The sequence below is a fragment of the Taeniopygia guttata genome, chromosome 8 (assembly GCF_048771995.1).
Source record: "Taeniopygia guttata chromosome 8, bTaeGut7.mat, whole genome shotgun sequence".
NCBI classification, from domain to species: Eukaryota; Metazoa; Chordata; class Aves; order Passeriformes; family Estrildidae; genus Taeniopygia; species Taeniopygia guttata.
In genome coordinates, this window is record NC_133033.1 from 30,149,193 (window position 1) to 30,165,283 (window position 16,091).

Consider the following 16,091-nt stretch of genomic DNA (forward strand, 5'->3'; position numbering starts at 1 on the left):
GTCCAGTTTGGGGGAATGAGTCTGAAATGAGCCAGTAGGACCTGCAATGAAAGGAAAATCCCAAGAGCCTTCCAGCAGCACATTGCTGTCCTTCTCTGAGTACGCCTCACTGCTGCCCATGATGGACTCCCTGCCCCAAATCCCAAAACCATCATGGACAGAGGTGGAAATAAGTGTTGAGCCTACTACCTGCACCAGGAGCAGCGGTGGGGGACACACAAGCTCCTGGGAAAGGGAGCAGTGTGGATGGATCGAGCACAATTAGGTCACGAAGAGCAAACAGCAAACGAAGAGCTTTCTCCAGACCATAAAAAGCCACCTGTGCTCCAGCAGGCAGCTCACACCCAACCTCAGCTTGCTCCACCCTGCTGGGATGAACCAGGGAGGGATGAGCAGGAGTAGGGGGAGAGTCACCAGCCAGTCATGGACCACTTTGGAGAGTCTGGAGGGGGCTGGGATGGCTGGGGAAGGGTCAGACAGCAGCTGAGGGCAAGCCTGAGTAGCAAGGGGGGAAGGGGAGGCATTAGCAGGGGCAGGGAGCAGGGCACTTGAGGCAAGGTTAGAAACTGCATGGTGAGAGATTGCTTGAGTTTGAACAGACAGGTGTCTGCTAAGGAAGGCAGGAGCTTCCCCTGAAATGGAAAATGCAAACCCCCTCCCTCCAAATTATTATGATTTTGAAATTAAGGGGCTCTCAGGCAAAGATATGGGAGCAGGAATAACAGTTCTTTTCTAGGAAAATTAAAATACAAATGCAATAGTACAAAAAAAAAAAAAAAAAAAGAAAACAAACACTGCCAGAGTCAGAGCATGCCCTGGCAGCCTGTGGGTCAGGGAGGTGGCAGCAGTCCCATCCCATGGGGGCTCAGCCCTCCTGCAGTGCCAGCTGTGCTTCTGCTGGAGCAGGATCCTGCACAAGGAGGAAGTTTTCCTCTGGAGCTCCAGGGCTGGGGGAGATGGGCCTGGACTCCTCTGGGAATGCAGTGGGAAGAAAGCTGCTCCTCTGGGAATGCAGTGGAAGAAAGCTGCTCCTCTGGGAATGCAGTGGGAAGAAAGCTGCACCTCTGGGAATGCAGTGGGGCAGAAAGCTGCTCCTCTGGGAATGCAGTGGGGAGAAAGCTGCTCCTCTGGGAATGCAGTGGGAAGAAAGCTGCTCCTCTGGGAATGCAGGGGGCAAAGGCTGCTGTGCTGTTCCCAGGTCAGATTGTATCCAGGTAGGAATGCTTGGCTCCTCCCCTGGGCAGAGCATCTCCCCATGGATGATGGAATTTTCTCAGCCATGCAGGGACATTCACTGGCCATGAACAGAAGGTAATTAATAATTCATGGTCCATTAACAAAAGATATCTCTCTGGAGGGAGGATGGGTTGTGGAAGAGACAAAGAAAACTGCCCAAATTAACAGAAGAGAACTGCCCCAGCTCTGACAGATGGCAAATAGAATAAACACCCCCAAACCATACCTTACAACCCAGGGGAGAGATTTACTGCAGAAACCATGTGGGGCTTCAGTGAGGAAGGACTGAGCATCTCCCGAGCAGGTCTGGCCAGCAGGAAAAGCAGTGACCTGGATCTCATCTGGCCCTGGGCACAGCGAGGGCTCTCACCTTGCCTGGTGCAAGGTGCACAACCCCCTCTCCCTAAAAAAAGATGAGTGTTGCTCTGTGGTCTGCACACACACATGTTGTGTTTAAACCCAAAAATTTGGCTTGTTTTCCTCTGGAAATTGGTCTGGTGGAATTTATCAGTCCCTCCGGCTTCTTGATATCCCCCTGATTTTTTTGCCTAAATCCCTTCTTCTACTGTTTTTCCTTTTCCTCTGCTGCCTCTTCCCTCAGCCTGTTGCTGAGCCAAACCGATTTGAATGCATCTAAGGAAAGATCTGCCATTAGTGCTGCTCTGTCTCTCCTCTTACTCAGGATATATTTAGCCATCATCTTTTAGCTTTTTTCCTGGCTGTTCAGTGGCTTTAAAAAGCAGGTGCCGGGAACGGAAAGAGAAGATTAAAAGTACCTGCTGTCAGCTACCTCTCCCTGTGCAGCTGTGCAAAGCAAGCACGTGGGCAGAGTGGATAACAGCTGCCCCTTGAAAATCTCATTTGTAATTCTAATTCTTCTTTTTTTAAAAATATTATTATTATTATTACTTCAATAATCTCTTTCTGCACTGCTACAAATTTCCAGAGCAGCTATTTCCTCCCGTGCCTCAAGTGAATGTGGAGTGTTGGGAATCCATCAAACTCTCCATGGGTGAGGGTGAGGGATGTTTTGTGGGCAGCTGGGATGTTGTGGGATGGGCTAGGCAGGCACAGGTGGAGCCAGGCTCACCTGCAGCCACACAGATCTGGTGTCCCACAGCCACCCCTGGCTGTCCCTGTCCCACCAGCTGTGCCCATGGCCGAGCCCCAGCTGCAGTGTGGCTACTCAGGGACCACTGGCAAATGCTTGGCTGCTGTCTCAGCCTTGGCAGCTTCCCTGCTCCTCCCTGGCACCATCATAGAATTTTTCAGGTTGGGGAAGATCTCTAAGATCATCTGGTCTAAGCATTAACACAGCACTGCCAAGCCCACCACTAAACCCTGTTGCTGTTGCCACATGCCTGCCTGCACAGCACCAGCCTCCATCCCATCCCCATTTCCTTGGCTTACTTCCCTCCTTAAACACATCCAGAGCCTATCAACAGCTTGCAGGTGGAGGAAAGGGCTATGCAACATGAGCAGGGCCTTTAAACCTCCCATTTCTGCTCCTTTGCATTCAGCACCTCCCTGATTTCATGGCAGGAGTGTCTTCAGGTTTGGCCATCCCTGATTGCCACCTCTGTGGTTCCCCTCTGGTTTAGGAGAAATTGGGGACAGACTCCTTGGGGAGCCTGCCTGCAGTGAGACCCCAACAGCAGAGCTCAGCCTGGCTCTTCCCCTCTTCCCTCTCCCTGCTCCCCTTCCCAATCTCTTGCTGCATCTTCCCCTTATTCTACTTGAACAGTATAAAACCACAAAAATATCCCTGCCAGGAACTCTCCTCAGAGCCGTGCACTGGGCACATACACAGGGGCACTTTGCACCCTGTCACCAAACCCTTGTTTTCCCATTCCCCACCCCATTTCTGAGGCTGAGACCTTTGGTTCTGTGTTTTCCAAAGGTGCTGGCATTTTGCAAATAACCCAGAAATGCCAGCAGCAATCCCTGGGCTGATGGGGTGTGTGTGTTTTACTGCTGAGGGTGAAGCCAGCCAGTGTCTGTACCTCCCCAAAATGCTGGCAAAGGGTGGCTGTGGGTGCCTTAGCCCAGCCATGTCACCAAACCCTTGTTTTACCGAATTCCCCACCCCATTTCTGTAGTTTGGGGCTGAAAACTTCATGTTTTCCAATTTTGCTGGCATTTTGCAAATACAGCAGTCCCTGGGGCTGATGGGGTGTGTGTGTATAGGGTGTCTGCTGCTGAGGGTGAAGCCAGCCAGTGTCTGTACCTCCCCAAAACGCTGGCAAAGGGTGGCTGTGGGTGCCTTAGCCCAGCCATGTCACCAAACCCTTGTTTTACCAATTCCCCACCCCATTTCTGTAGCTTGGGGCTGAAAGCTTTCTGTTTTCCAAATTTGCTGGCACTTTGCAAATACAGCACACCCTGGGGCTGGTGGGGTGTGTGTGGGGGGGGTGTCTGCTGCTGATGGTGAAGCCAGGCAGTGGCTGTAGCCCCCCAAAATGCTGGCAAAGGGTGGCTGTGGGTGCCTTCTCAGCCCAGCCACCTCCCAGCCTCAGAAGGCAGCAAAGCACCTGCCTGGGCTGCCAGGAGCTTCCTGGTGGAGGTGAGCCCATCCTGATGGATGGGAGGTGGGTTGGTGCTGGCAGGGCTCTGGGGAGGGAGCCTGGCCCCAGGCCTTGCGACACGGATGAGTTTTTTGTATTTTTTTGTATTCCAAAACAAGGGCTGATAATGGAGGCCACGGGGCCGGAGCTGCGGGAGGCTGCTAAGCTAAATGAGACAGGAAGCACGTAATTCAATTAGATACAGAGCAGCATGAAGACATCTGAGTACACACACGGGGCTGGGCTCAGAGGCTATTGCATAACCCTGGGAAGAGCTGTGCAATATGAAATATCTCACCTAGAGCAGCCCATGCTGCCCAGCTGCCTGTCCTTGAGCAGCCCCAGCGGAGGGGAGAGGCAGAAAAGCTGCCCCAGGGAGCAGAGGGGTCAGCTGGTGGCTGTGGCACAGTGGCCATAGGGTCTGTCCCAGCTGGAACAGCCCAATCCCACTCCTGTGCCTGAGCTCAGACCTGCACACGTGGATCTGGCACTGCCCTGTGTCCCAGAGCCAGCTCTGTGAGCAAACACCTTTGTGCCTCTTCTGGCTGAGCTGCTGTCGTCCCAAAAAAACCCCACAGCCTTTGTCTGACCCCTTCCCTGGGGTTGTTCTCTCACCATGGGCAGTTCCTCACCTCTGCTTCATTGTCAGCTTGGCCTCACCTGAGCCCAGAGCTTCAAAAGCTGCCACAGGGGACAAGGTAAAACCACACACACACACGCTTGTGCAATGCACTTTATTTCTCTGGGGAAAAGCAGCAGGCAAACAGGGCCTGGAGCAAAGAGGGGGGCTCAGCAGGCTGCAGTCTCAGGGCAGAGATGTGCAGAGTTTCTCTGCTCTGGCTCACACGCCCCAGGCTCCTCACCAGTTGCAGTTGCTGCCATCCCAGCTGTGTTTTTGCCATAGTTACATTTGCCTGGCTGCTCCAGGCAGCACGTGGTTCCCAGCACGGTGGCTGTGCCAGGCTCCTGAGTGGCAGCCAGGAATCATCTGTCCCGTGTGCCTGCCACACGTGGCCAGGCTCCTGGAGGTTTTCCTCCTGGCATGACCTGCTCAGAGCGTGCCTCAAACACCAGGGAGAGTTACCAGAGCACCCTGGGACTTTGCAGATCTGCAGCAGGAAGGATGGGCTGCAGTGCTAGAGGGGAAAGGGACAGAGGTGAACATTTCCACAGCATTTGTGTGGAATAACCAGGGAGGGGATGAGGAGAAGGGGCATTGCCTCCCTAAACCCTCTGGTCACCTGCTGCAGCAGGGAGGTGAGTGCCAAGCTGCTTTGGCATGATCTCCAGATCTCCTTTCCAGCCCTGACTCTGTGGAACAGCTGAGTGTGGGTGCCAGCAGCCTGTGCCCACCCCCACGTGCCACTGCTGCTGTGACACCAGTGCTCCCAGCGTGGTGCTGAACTGGGATGGAGCTCCAGGCTGGTGTGGCACTTCCAAAAGTGATGCCAAGCACACACGCTGTGGGTGTGCACAGACATTCTTGGGTGTGCACAGACATTCTCAGCAGCTGTACAGGCAAAGGCAACCTTCCAGCCCTCTCTCCTCAAGTCTTCCATTTCTTCCCTGGAATCCACAGCAAGGATCACAGCTCTAATTTTTGTTTTAAGGCACAGAGAATACTTGAATTAGAGCTTTGTGTAACTCCAGCCATTTATCTGTAGTTGAGTATCTGCTAACCAAGAAGGCTTAAACACGATTATTTGAGTGAAAATCCCCAGAGCCATCAGGAAAGAGGCTGCTCTTACATGAAGAGCTAAAAGTGTGTGTTCAGTCATTAGTCCTGATGCATCCTTCCTGTCTGTCCGTGAGCAAGACCATTCTGTGGCTTCTTGTAAGTGATGAGAGAAAGACAGGACTCTACTGCTCGGTGGAGCTGAGGTGCCTCATGCTCCTCTCAGTCTCCCATCCAGAGATCCTCATGCTCCTGCTCCCAAAGGCAGCTTGAGAGGAGCCTTTCTCCTGCCCAGATGGCTTCGTGCTGCCACTCTCCTGGCATGGCTCATCTCTCCAGGGAAAGATGCTCTGGCAAAGGGAAAGATGCTCTGGCAATGTGCTGTGTGTGATGAATGCAGGCAGCAAGGGTAGGAGACAACCTGAGCTCTGGAAAAATGTCTGAGCTGGGAATAGCAGGGAGGAAGGGAGAGGATGAGGAGTGCAAGTGGCAGCTGTGGCCTTGTGCTTGGCTGGCCATGAGCAGGGGGGTTAAGGTCACTCCCTCCAGAGCCACTGAGCTGGGAATTGCAGGGAGGGCAGCTCTGGGATCCTGTGTGAGCCTGACCTCACCACGGGGCCTGTTGGTTCTCAGGGACCTCTGGTTCTTGTAGCTCCAGACCCTGGGGCTTGCTGGGGTGTGCTGGTTTAACCCTTTCTCTTCATCTTTCTCTTTTGCCGGCTCAGTCCTTCACCTCCAGTTTCTGAACTCGCCCTGGCTTTTAATCTCCATTCAATTTTCAGGTTTCATCAGGATCCTCCATTATCAGATCCTTTCCCAGGTTTTGGCTCCTTTGATGTGCATCCCTTCCCCTCCCTCCTCTCACCACACACCCAGCAGGGGATTTGTGTTGAAGAAGTGCAACTTCAGCCAGCACGTTGTCCTTATGTATTCCAGCTGTGAACTGGCAGTGCCATTAAGAGGGAAGTGGAAACATTAAACCCTCCTGTTCCATCTGTATCCCCCCAGGAAGCAAAAACCCTCCTGAGCTCGCTGGGGGCTGCCACCACTGGGGAAGTGCGGGGAGGTTTGGAAGCCTTGGGGCAGCGGGATGGGGCAGCGGGATGGAGCTGACGACTCTCGGCGTCTGTCCTGTCCCTCGCTCTCCCACCCGCCGGTTAATCAGCAGGCTCCACACGTCGCTGGAAACGAGCCTGTTTTTTCCTGTTCCCGAGGAAGCGGCTATGACTGTGATGCTCAAGGACGAGCCTGGGCCTCCCACTCCCCCCTCCCTTAGCAGCACACACAAACTTACCTAAGCTCTCATCTTCACGGGCGCCGTCTGAGCAGCTTTTGGTTGGCTGGAGGCTGGAGTGATGCTGGTCCCCCTCCCCGCTCTCCCGCCTCCCACCCGATATAAAGCGCGGCTCCGCGCCGCTGTCGCAGCCGCCAGCACGGGTCCGCGGGGCCGGTGGTGTCGCCGCCGCCTGTCGCACCCCCTGCCAGCCCCGGGAGGAGCCGATGAGTTGCTGGATGCCTGGGTGCCCAGCTCTCAGCATGTGCCGGGGCTTAGCCGCGCTCCCCATCACTTGCCTGGAAAGGTAAGGCGCTTCTGGGAGGCAGAGGGGTCTCTGGAAGAGACGCGCCCGGACCAGCCTCTGCTGCTGCCGATGTGATGGTGGGGTAGAAACCGGGGTGCAGAAAACACGCAGCGAAGTGATTTGTTGTGGCTGCATCCCTTCTGCTCCCCGGGAGGGGAAACAAGCGGAGGGAGAGGAGGCTGGACAGGGCTGTACAAACACACCAGGTTTTTCTGGCTCTGCCTCTGCACAACTTGCAGGAGTATTTCTGTCAGCACATGTTGCTCCTCCTGCAAAGCCCCACGCTGCTTGACATTTAAACCCTTCTTTTTTTTTACGGGCGCCTTGGGACGCCTGAACGAGCCGCGGGCACGCAAATAGCAGCTGGGCCACACGCCGCCTCGGGGGCACCCTGGGGACAGACAGGAGCCTCTTCTTCTCTCGGTAGGGAGGTGCCTCCTCCGTGCCTCCGCCGCGGGGACAGGCAGGAGCATCCCTGCCTTTGGCACAGGAGCATCTCAGCCTCTGGCACAGGAGCATCCCTGCCTTTGGCACAAGAGCATCCCTGCCTTTGGCACAGGAGCATCCCTGCCTTTGGTACAGGAGCATCCCTGCCTCTGGCACAGGAGCATCCCTGTCTGTGGCACAGGAACATCCTTGCCTTTGGCACAGGAGCATCCCTGCCTTTGGCACAGGAGCATCTCAGCCTGTGGCACAGGAGCATCTCAGCCTTTGGTACAGGAGCATCCCTGCCTGTGGCACAGGAGCATCCCTGTCTGTGGCACAGGAGCATCTCTGCCTCTGGCACAGGAGCATCCCTGCCTGTGGCATAGGAGCATCTCAGCCCCTGGCACAGGAGCATCTTAGCCCCTGGCACAGGAGCATCCTTGCCTCTGGCACAGGAGCATCCCAGCCCCTGGCACAGGAGCATCTCAGCCCCTGGCACAGGAGCATCCCTGCCTTTGGCACAGGAGCATCCCAGCCCCTGGCACAGGAGCATCAGTGCTGCCCCTGCCTCCTAAAGCCATGGGGTAGGTGCTGTGGAGCGCTGCCCTCTCCACGGCCCGGTGAAAGGCTCCTGGGGGCCTAAGGGCACCCCAAAAAAGAGAGCAGGGGAGCAGCAGCCTGGCAGCAGCAGAGAGATGCTCCTGCTGTGCTGACAGGAAAGAAGCCGCTGTGTTTTTCCAGAGGTTTGGGAGCACTGGCGGGAGAGTGGGGTGGGAAAAAGAACCAGGTTAGCTCCGGGGAGCTGGGGGGGCTCCAGCTGGGCACTCAGCAGCTTTTACCTGCCCCAAGAAAGCTCGTGGTGCTTTGTATTCCATGTGTCTCTGCTGGGGAAGCGAGTAGGAGAAACCGGTCCCCCAGGCTTAATGCACGGTTGCCAGGGAGCAGGAAAAGCAAGTGGGGAACGTTTATTTCACCCACCAGAGAGCAAAGACGTGTCTGGAGCTAGGGAGCAAGGGCTGTCCCCCCGAGCCCGTGGCGTGCAGCCCCTGCCAGCGGAGGCAGCAGACTGATGGTCCAGAGATCCCATCTCACCCCTCCCTCTCTCCCTCCCTTCCAGAGCCAAGGATCTGAAGAGCCGCTTGGGCATCCTGCTTCATAAACCCGAGCTGGGACACAAGGCGGGCAGCTCCAGCAAGCTGCAGCTGGGCTCTAGGCGCAGGTAAGCCAAGGCAAGCTCTGGCCCAGGTGCAGCCCGAGCCAAGCCCCCTTGGAGCAGCCTTTGCCCAGGGATGCTCCTGCCCATCTGCGCAGCACAGAGCTCAGCTCCCCCTCCGCGCAGTCCCACCCCGGCGGGCCGGGAAGGCGGATCGCTTCCCTGCTCCGGCGGCTATAAAATCCGCCAGGGGAACGGATGCTCTGGCATTAGGCACAGAGAGCAAGAGGCAAGTTCCTTGGCAAGAGGCAAGGAACCCGCAGGGCTCCTGCACTTCCACACCAGTGGCTGGGATCCCCGGGGAATGCAGGCAGCATTAAACACAGAACACTAAATATTGCTGCTGAGGGCAGGGGGTCTTCTGCAGGGGAGGCTCTTCTGAGCATCCCCTAGAGCAGCATGGAGATGAGGTCGGGTGAGCCATCAGGGAAGGTGAAAGAAAGGGAAGAGAGAGGAAAGAGAGCCCACAGGTAATGGATATCGGCCCCTGGCTTTGGTCTCCTGCTGAATGCTGCTGTCTCCCAGTGATGGAGCTGCACAGCTGAAGTGCTCCCAGCCCTCACTGCTGGACAGGCAAGCCTCACATCCTTTTTGTCTTTTCCAGAGACTCCTCCCGAGAGGTGCTGGAATGGAGGGAGTCCTTTGACCAGCTCCTCAAGAGCAAAAGTGAGTAGCATCTTGTTTTCTTCTCTTGGTGAGAGTGTGTAGGACAAATATACTCATAGTGAGCTGTATGACTGGAGACAGTGTAAGATGAAATCTTGCCTCCTCCTCAGCCTTAGAAGGGCTTAGAAAGAGGGCCCTTTCCTGGCCAGATCGGAGGCACGGGGCTCATTGCTTGCCCCATGAAGCTGTACCCTTTCCTCCTGGCTGGGTTTTTTGGGGGGGCAGAAGTGTTGTCTTGCTGCTGCCTTGGGACAGGAGCACTGTCACTGGCATCCCATGAGGAGCAGAAACATTCCCAAAGCACCCCTTTCTCCACACTGGGGAGAAGGCAGTGTCAGCTCTCCGTATCTGGTGGAAACAGCCATGCAGGCACCTCCCCTCAGGCTTGTTCAGACAACTGCATTGCTGCCCTCTGTCTGTCTGTCCTGTGCCTCCGGGGATGGCTCTTCCACAGGGAGCAGGAATTCAGCAGTCTGACTGAAATAACCTTGCCCTTTTCCTACTCCGGTACCAACTGTGTGTCTGTGATGCACAGGGCTCCTGTGAGATGCTGTCTCCCTCTGCCCATGCAGGCAGCTCCTCCAGACCCAGAGATGGGACCTCTTTTTCAGTCCCACACATCATCCCCTCCTTACACTGGGCTCTGTACAACGGCAGTCTCCAAAAACAGTTTTTACAATTATAGAGATGATAACTCCAATTACAATGAGAGCCAAAATGAGATTGCTGACTGTAACAAGCCAAGACGTTGTAATTATCTATTTACCTTTAAAAAAAGATTACCTTGATTGAGCTTTGCAAAATCCAAATGGCAGAAGCGCCAAATTTTAATCCAAAAGTAATTGTCTACCTTAAAAGCTCTTCCCCAGCCAGACAAAGTCCCTCCACAGCGCTAGTCTGGGACCAACTGTATTTTTTTCCTGGTCTCCCTCAGGTGCTATGATGGCTAATGAGCATCTCTAGCTTTGTAACTTAATCCACCCTCCCAGCACAGCTTTGAAATCCTTGCTGCAATTTCTCTCCTGTCCTCAGCATCTCATTCCCCCCAGATCTGGGCTGAGAAATCAAAATCAAGGCACTGCTGCTCGGCTCCTGCAGTGTTCCGATGCGTCAGCGCGCTTCTCCTTAGGTAGAATTAGCTCTTTTCCGAAGCTGTAAAGAAAATACTCTGAAGCCTCATTACAGAAAGGTCAGATAAATAAAACCAGAGGATCACTTGTCTGTGGGAAAGGATTTTATTGGAGTCTAGAGGCCAATTAATGGTGTCTCAGAAGGTGGAATTTGCCCGGAAGGAAAGGAAATCTGTGGATGTCACGGTCTGAGCTCCCAGAGCAACGCTCGCCAGGCAGTGTCTGCTGCTGGTCCTCTTCCTCCCCACCTCCTTTCCCATTAATTGCTCTTCTCTCCCCTCCATAGGTGGGGTAAATGCATTCCACACCTTCCTGAAGACTGAATTCAGTGAGGAGAACCTCGACTTCTGGCTGGCATGCGAAGACTTCAAAAAGACCCGGTCGAAAACCAAGCTGGCCTCCAAAGCCAACAGGATCTTTGAGGAGTTTGTCCAAAGTGAGGCGCCCAGGGAGGTGAGACCATTTTCTGTCGCATCAAATAGGGTGGGAAAGGAATAAAATATCCTGGTAGATTTTATTAAATTTCTGTTGGATCAGTGGGAAGATGTGCTCTTGTACATGAGAGCTTTAATCTCTAACATTGTGTGGTCCATTGCATAATGTTGGAACAGAAATTGCATCTAACCATGAAGGGCTATAAAGGTTTGTGATCATCTTCACCCTCATCTGAAGAGTTTATTATAAATGAAAATTCGTCCAACCAAATTAAAATGAAAAAATAAAATATTTATTTTGCAATTAAATTCTATCTAGCCAGCCACAAGGAAAGAACAGAGCCGAGCCCGGGGTCGGCCCTGGGTGTGCAACAAAGAAGTCAGCCTCAGCAGAGGTTTTCCTCTATGCCTACACACCTCCATCCTTGTACCGCTATAAAAACCGCTTGTACAACCGTACAAGCGGTTTTTATGGGAAAAATTCCTCTTGAGGCCAAGATTTCGGCAGTCAGTCTTTTAAAACCAGGTTTTATCCACACTTAGAAGAGGTAACGTTTCTGGGTGCTGCTGCCTTGCAGGTGAACATCGACCACGAAACCAGGGAGATCACCCGCAAGAACCTCTCGGGGGCCACCTCCGCCTGCTTCAACGAGGCGCAGGCCAAGACGCGCACGCTGATGGAGAAGGACTCCTACCCCCGCTTCCTGAAATCCGCCTCCTACCAGGACATGACCAAGCAGGCCGCCGGCCGCGGCACCGGCAAGAGGCCGCACACCTGACGGGGGGACCAGGCCGGGGGACCAGGCCGGGGGCCAGGCGAAGGCTGATGGCCGCGTGCTGGGGTTCCGGCTGAAGCGCTGGGCTTTCAGCAGGATCCCCAGCACCTCCAGCGCTTCCCGGAGCCGCCGGACACGGCGTTCATTCCTCCCTGCCTGGGGGTGGGAGCCCAGAGCCTCCCCTCGCAGCCCGGCCGGAGACCTTTGGCACTGCAGGCATGGAAAGAAATGGGGTTTGAGCTGCGAGAGCAGCGGGAAGAGATGGGGTCCCCCAAGCACCCACAAGGAAGAGCTCCCAGCCGCGCTCTGACCGGCAGGGCCAGCACAGGAGCCTGCCGCTTCCCCTCGCAGGGAATGGCCAGGATAAAAGCCCTGAGACTATGTGGCATTTTCAGCTGGAGGGATCCTGCACCTGCCTTCTCCTGATCCCAAGATCCTCCAGCTGTGTCCTATGCATGCTCTGCAGCGAAGCTTTCCACCTCCTTCCAGTGCAGTGACGATTTGATCCCTCGCTTGAGCTCCGCGACCTTCAGATTGCATCTAATCTTAGGTCACGTGCGTGACGTTTTATCCCTGTTACTGTTATTTATTTCATCATTGTTATTATTATTATATCTATATTTATTAGAGGAGCACTGCTGAAAGCACACACGTGTATCCCTTGCTCCGGGGAGCTTGTAAGTTAAATTATTTTAGCTGTTGTAGCACTTAGCATGCTTCCCACTTTTTCTGTGTAATAATTTGAGAGGACCAGACAGATTTATAGCACGGTTTTGGAGCAAGGTACACCAGTAGCAGCAGGGAGAGCTGCTAGAGAGTTTGGATGGCAGGGCAAGGATGCTTTGCAGCCCATGTTGTTCCCTTTAAGGAAAGATGTGGAAGGTATGTCACCACCTTGTCCTAGACAGGGAACAGAAAGGTCAAACAGGTACTTTGGTGAGCAAATCTATGGAAAATTTGATTTTCACACATGGGAGAGAAAACCCTGGGGCTTTGCCTGTGTTTATAATTGGGCTTGGATGGTGAAACCAGTCTGCAGCCACAGCACTTTACCAGAAACGCGTGGAGTGAGTGAAATCATCCCGTAAATTCAGTGACTCGGGGTGGCAGGACACATCACCAGCCCAGACCTGGGGGCAGCTCTTCAGAAAGTCCGTCTCAGCAGGAATTTTGGGGTTCTGGAGAGGTGTGGGTCCCACTTGGCAGCAATGGTGGGTGGGTGGGTGATGTGGAACCTGTGCTGGGTCCTGGGCAATGTGCCACCAGCACTGCTCCCTGCTGAGGGCTGCTTTCCAGGGCTCTGTCTATCCCCAAAGACCAAACCTGAAGATTCTTATCCCACTGGTACTCACTCCTTGTCAAGGGAACTCTCTTTTGCCCCTCTGTCTCAGCAACAGCCAGAGCACAGCATCCTTTGGGCTTTTCACAGCTGCTTGAGCAGAGCAAGGGACCAAAGGCCAGTTTGGGGATGTTACCCCGAGTCCTCTTCCACCACCCCCATCCTGGTCCCACCTCTGAGCCTCTGGCTGTTGTCCTGGCTGTGTTTATAGGGAGATAGCTGCTTTCTTATTTATTATTTATTTTTACAACTGGAACCACCTTTGCTGTGTTACTGAAGCGAGCGACGCACAATGGTCTGTTCTCATTACCGACGTAACGTTGTCATTACAAAATAAAATGTAAACAGCAAAATACCCTGGCAACATGGGCTGGGTCTTTATTTTTCTGGTTGTGGACTTTCAGTTAAATTTTACGTTCTAATTCTGGATGCTTTGCAAAGCTGCTTGTGTTGGGTGACTCAGGGGGCATTGCCAGTCACTTTAAAAGTGACAAAGTGACAGTGTCAAGAGCAGAGGGGGCAGGGGGAAGATTTTGAGGCATGAAGCTTTGTGGTATTTGGGTTATCAGAGAAAACTGAATGGTTCATAGAAAACATGAAAGCAGAAGTGAAATTTTGAATATAGGAGCTACCAGTACTGCTTGTATTGTTCATAATTTCTGAGCCCTTTACATGACTGCAATTCCCAATATCTGCTCAGTATTATTAAAAACACAAATGTCATAAAATTGAGAGGATTCAGGGAATAAACCCTGCCTGTGGGTCACTGACATAAACAATACTTGATTTTTGTCAGTGACACACCTGATGATTGAATTCATTGACAAGGAGAAAACTCTCTGAGGTTAAAAAAAAATCCTATTCCTGTGCAGAGTGCAGTGAGGTCTGAGCAGCTCCCTCAATGCTCTGGGGGGAAGGGGAATTTTGTATGGAAAGAGCTTTCCATGGAAGCACCAGGGCTGGAGAGGAGCAGCCCAGTGCAGCTCGAAGAAGTGCTTGGAATAAAAACTCAACTGAAATATGGTTTTATTTCTGTTGCCTTCTTTCTATTTATTGCATGTTCTAGAAGCCAAAATTAACTGGCCTGCGTCAGCAGAGGAGAGTGTGAGGGGATTGAGGAGGAGGAGCTGGAATTACAGGGAATAACTTGGAATGTGCATGTTCCAAGGTGTCACTACGAGCTCAAGCCACCCCCTGCCACTCAAATGCATTTTACAGGCAGCTGCAGCTGCAGCAGAAGCTCCTGACCCCTGTGACACAGCCATGCAGGGCCCAAGGATCAGCAGGCACTGTAAAACACATGGATTCTGCTCCATGCCCACATATCCAGGGGAAAGCAGGTTGAGCTTCCCCTCACCTTTCATCTCCTTTTAAATTAAGAATGGCCCTGTCTTACAAGCCAGGTGATTTGGGATCGTAGCAGTTTGCATCTCTATCTGATCTTTGTCAGTGTCAGAGGGAAGAAACGAGCTGGAAAGTATCCAGGAAATATTTAAATTACTTGTAAGGAAAGAGAGCAGTAAAGCAGACTAGAAGCAGCCAAAATCAAAAATAACATCGTTGTTACCTTTTTTTTTTTTTTAACTGCAGCTTCTGAATGAAAAATATGAATACTTTGTCTTGCACACCTTGAAGTTAATTTAAAACTGATTCTCCGTTTAAAAAACTAAATTAAACAGGCCAACAACAACAACAACAAAATTAACAAGTAAAAATATAGAATTAAAACCTTTTTGAGCTTTCTTTAGAAGGAAATGTGAGGCTGTGTGCCTTCTTGCTGCATCATGCATGGCCCAAGCTGAGCCTCAGCCTCAGTGGCAGCTCTCAGACCCCACAGCTGATCCTGACAATCCCATTTGCAGCCCAGTTTCCTCTGACATGCTTCCCAAAGAGAAAACCCAGTCACTAAAAGCCAGCCTTGCATCCAGCTGCGCCGGCTGCCAAAACCCAGCAGTCATACAACAAAACCTTAAAGCCTTGGGGAGGGATAAAATAAAAAACCCAACCCAAAAAACCACATTTGAGACAGAGGAGCCAAAGCTTCCCTCATCCAGCTGTGGTCACTCCCAATAAACCCAGGCTGAAGTTTCCCAGGGAGGAGGCTGTTGCAAATTTGGAAGCAGCTGAGGGGATTTGAGCTCTGGGAAGCCACCGTGGGGGCTGGCACTGCCCTGCCCCACAGGCTGTGAACATGAACTTGCTCCTGGGCCAGGTTTCCATGAGCCAGAATGGAGAGGGGTGGATTTATTTGGTGGAAAAAAAAGCTGTTTCCCTGTGCCCTGGGAGCTGGAGCATTCCCAGAAGCAGCTCAGGGACTCCTGCAGCCAGAAGATCCCTGCTCCAGTGGGACCAGGCAGCTTTGGGGTGGTCTTAGGACATGGACATGGATGCAGGAGTGCACTCAGACAAGGATTTAGGCAGGCAGGTGTGCAGATATTTAAATTAGGAATTATGAGCTTTTAATTTTTCCATGGATACACCCATCTGACAACAGGCTACAGGTGTGTACATCCGAAATTTACTTCTCTTTTTAAAGAAAGGCCATGAAGGAAGGCTGTAAACTGTTATCTGGTTATGTTTCTGGAGAAGCTTAGCTGCATGTGTGTACATCATCATTTACTTCTCTTTCTAAAGAAAGGCTGTGAAGGAACACTGTAAGGTGTTGTTTGGATATGTTTCTGGAGAAGTTTAGCTGCATGTGTGTACATCCATCATTTACTTCTCTTTTTCAAGAAAGGCCATGAAGGAAGGCTATAAAATATTCTCTGGATATGTTTGTGGAGGAAGCTCGGCTGCATGGGTGTACATCTGTGGGAATCCAGGGCTTCCCTCTGGCTGCCCTGGCAGGTCTGGGACCCTGGCAGGGGTCAGGAACCCCCCTGGACAGAGCCCCCAGAGACACTGTCTGTGATCTCTGTCCATGGAAAAGAGTTTTCAATCTTACAGGGTGAATTACCAGCTCTGAGTGTTTGATATAAGTAACAATTAAGTGTGGCACGGGTGCAAAAGTAAAATTTTAAGATTATAGATTAGGGGTCCAAAGGGGACAAGA

The 16,091-nt window shown here is 52.7% G+C and overlaps 1 protein-coding gene and 1 long non-coding RNA gene across 3 annotated transcripts; one reads left to right on the forward strand and one right to left on the reverse strand.

Moving 5' to 3' along the window:
* Nucleotides 1–4,519: 4,519 nt before the first annotated feature.
* LOC115496278 (uncharacterized) lies at nucleotides 4,520–6,859 on the reverse strand. Its single transcript, XR_012057226.1, has 2 exons — nucleotides 6,770–6,859; nucleotides 4,520–6,678 (listed from the first exon to the last, which is right to left on the reverse strand). It is a non-coding gene; the product is annotated as an uncharacterized lncRNA (long non-coding RNA).
* Nucleotides 6,860–6,871: 12 nt separating this feature from the next.
* On the forward strand, nucleotides 6,872–13,394 carry LOC100230430 (regulator of G protein signaling 16). Of its 2 annotated transcripts, XM_002190831.6 has the most exons (5): nucleotides 6,872–7,055; nucleotides 8,599–8,700; nucleotides 9,299–9,360; nucleotides 10,777–10,943; nucleotides 11,503–13,394. In XM_002190831.6, the coding sequence occupies exons 1-5, from the start codon at nucleotides 6,976–6,978 to the stop codon at nucleotides 11,701–11,703; spliced, it is 612 nt and encodes a 203-aa protein (XP_002190867.2). In that variant the 5' UTR covers nucleotides 6,872–6,975; the 3' UTR covers nucleotides 11,704–13,394. The 2 variants fall into 2 exon arrangements, with proteins under 2 accessions (XP_002190867.2, XP_012430866.1); XM_012575412.5 differs by lacking the exons at nucleotides 6,872–7,055; nucleotides 8,599–8,700 and adding an exon at nucleotides 8,880–9,164.
* The last annotated feature ends 2,697 nt before the right edge of the window (nucleotides 13,395–16,091 follow it).

Coding starts and splice junctions, on each gene's coding strand:
- LOC100230430 (XM_002190831.6), top strand. CDS start 6,976: ATGAGTTGCTGGATGCCTGGGTGCCCAGCTCTCAGCATGTGCCGGGGC. Junction 8,701..9,298: donor CAGCTGGGCTCTAGGCGCAG/GTAAGCCAAGGC, acceptor TGTCTTTTCCAG/AGACTCCTCCCGAGAGGTGC. Junction 9,361..10,776: donor CCAGCTCCTCAAGAGCAAAA/GTGAGTAGCATC, acceptor TCCCCTCCATAG/GTGGGGTAAATGCATTCCAC.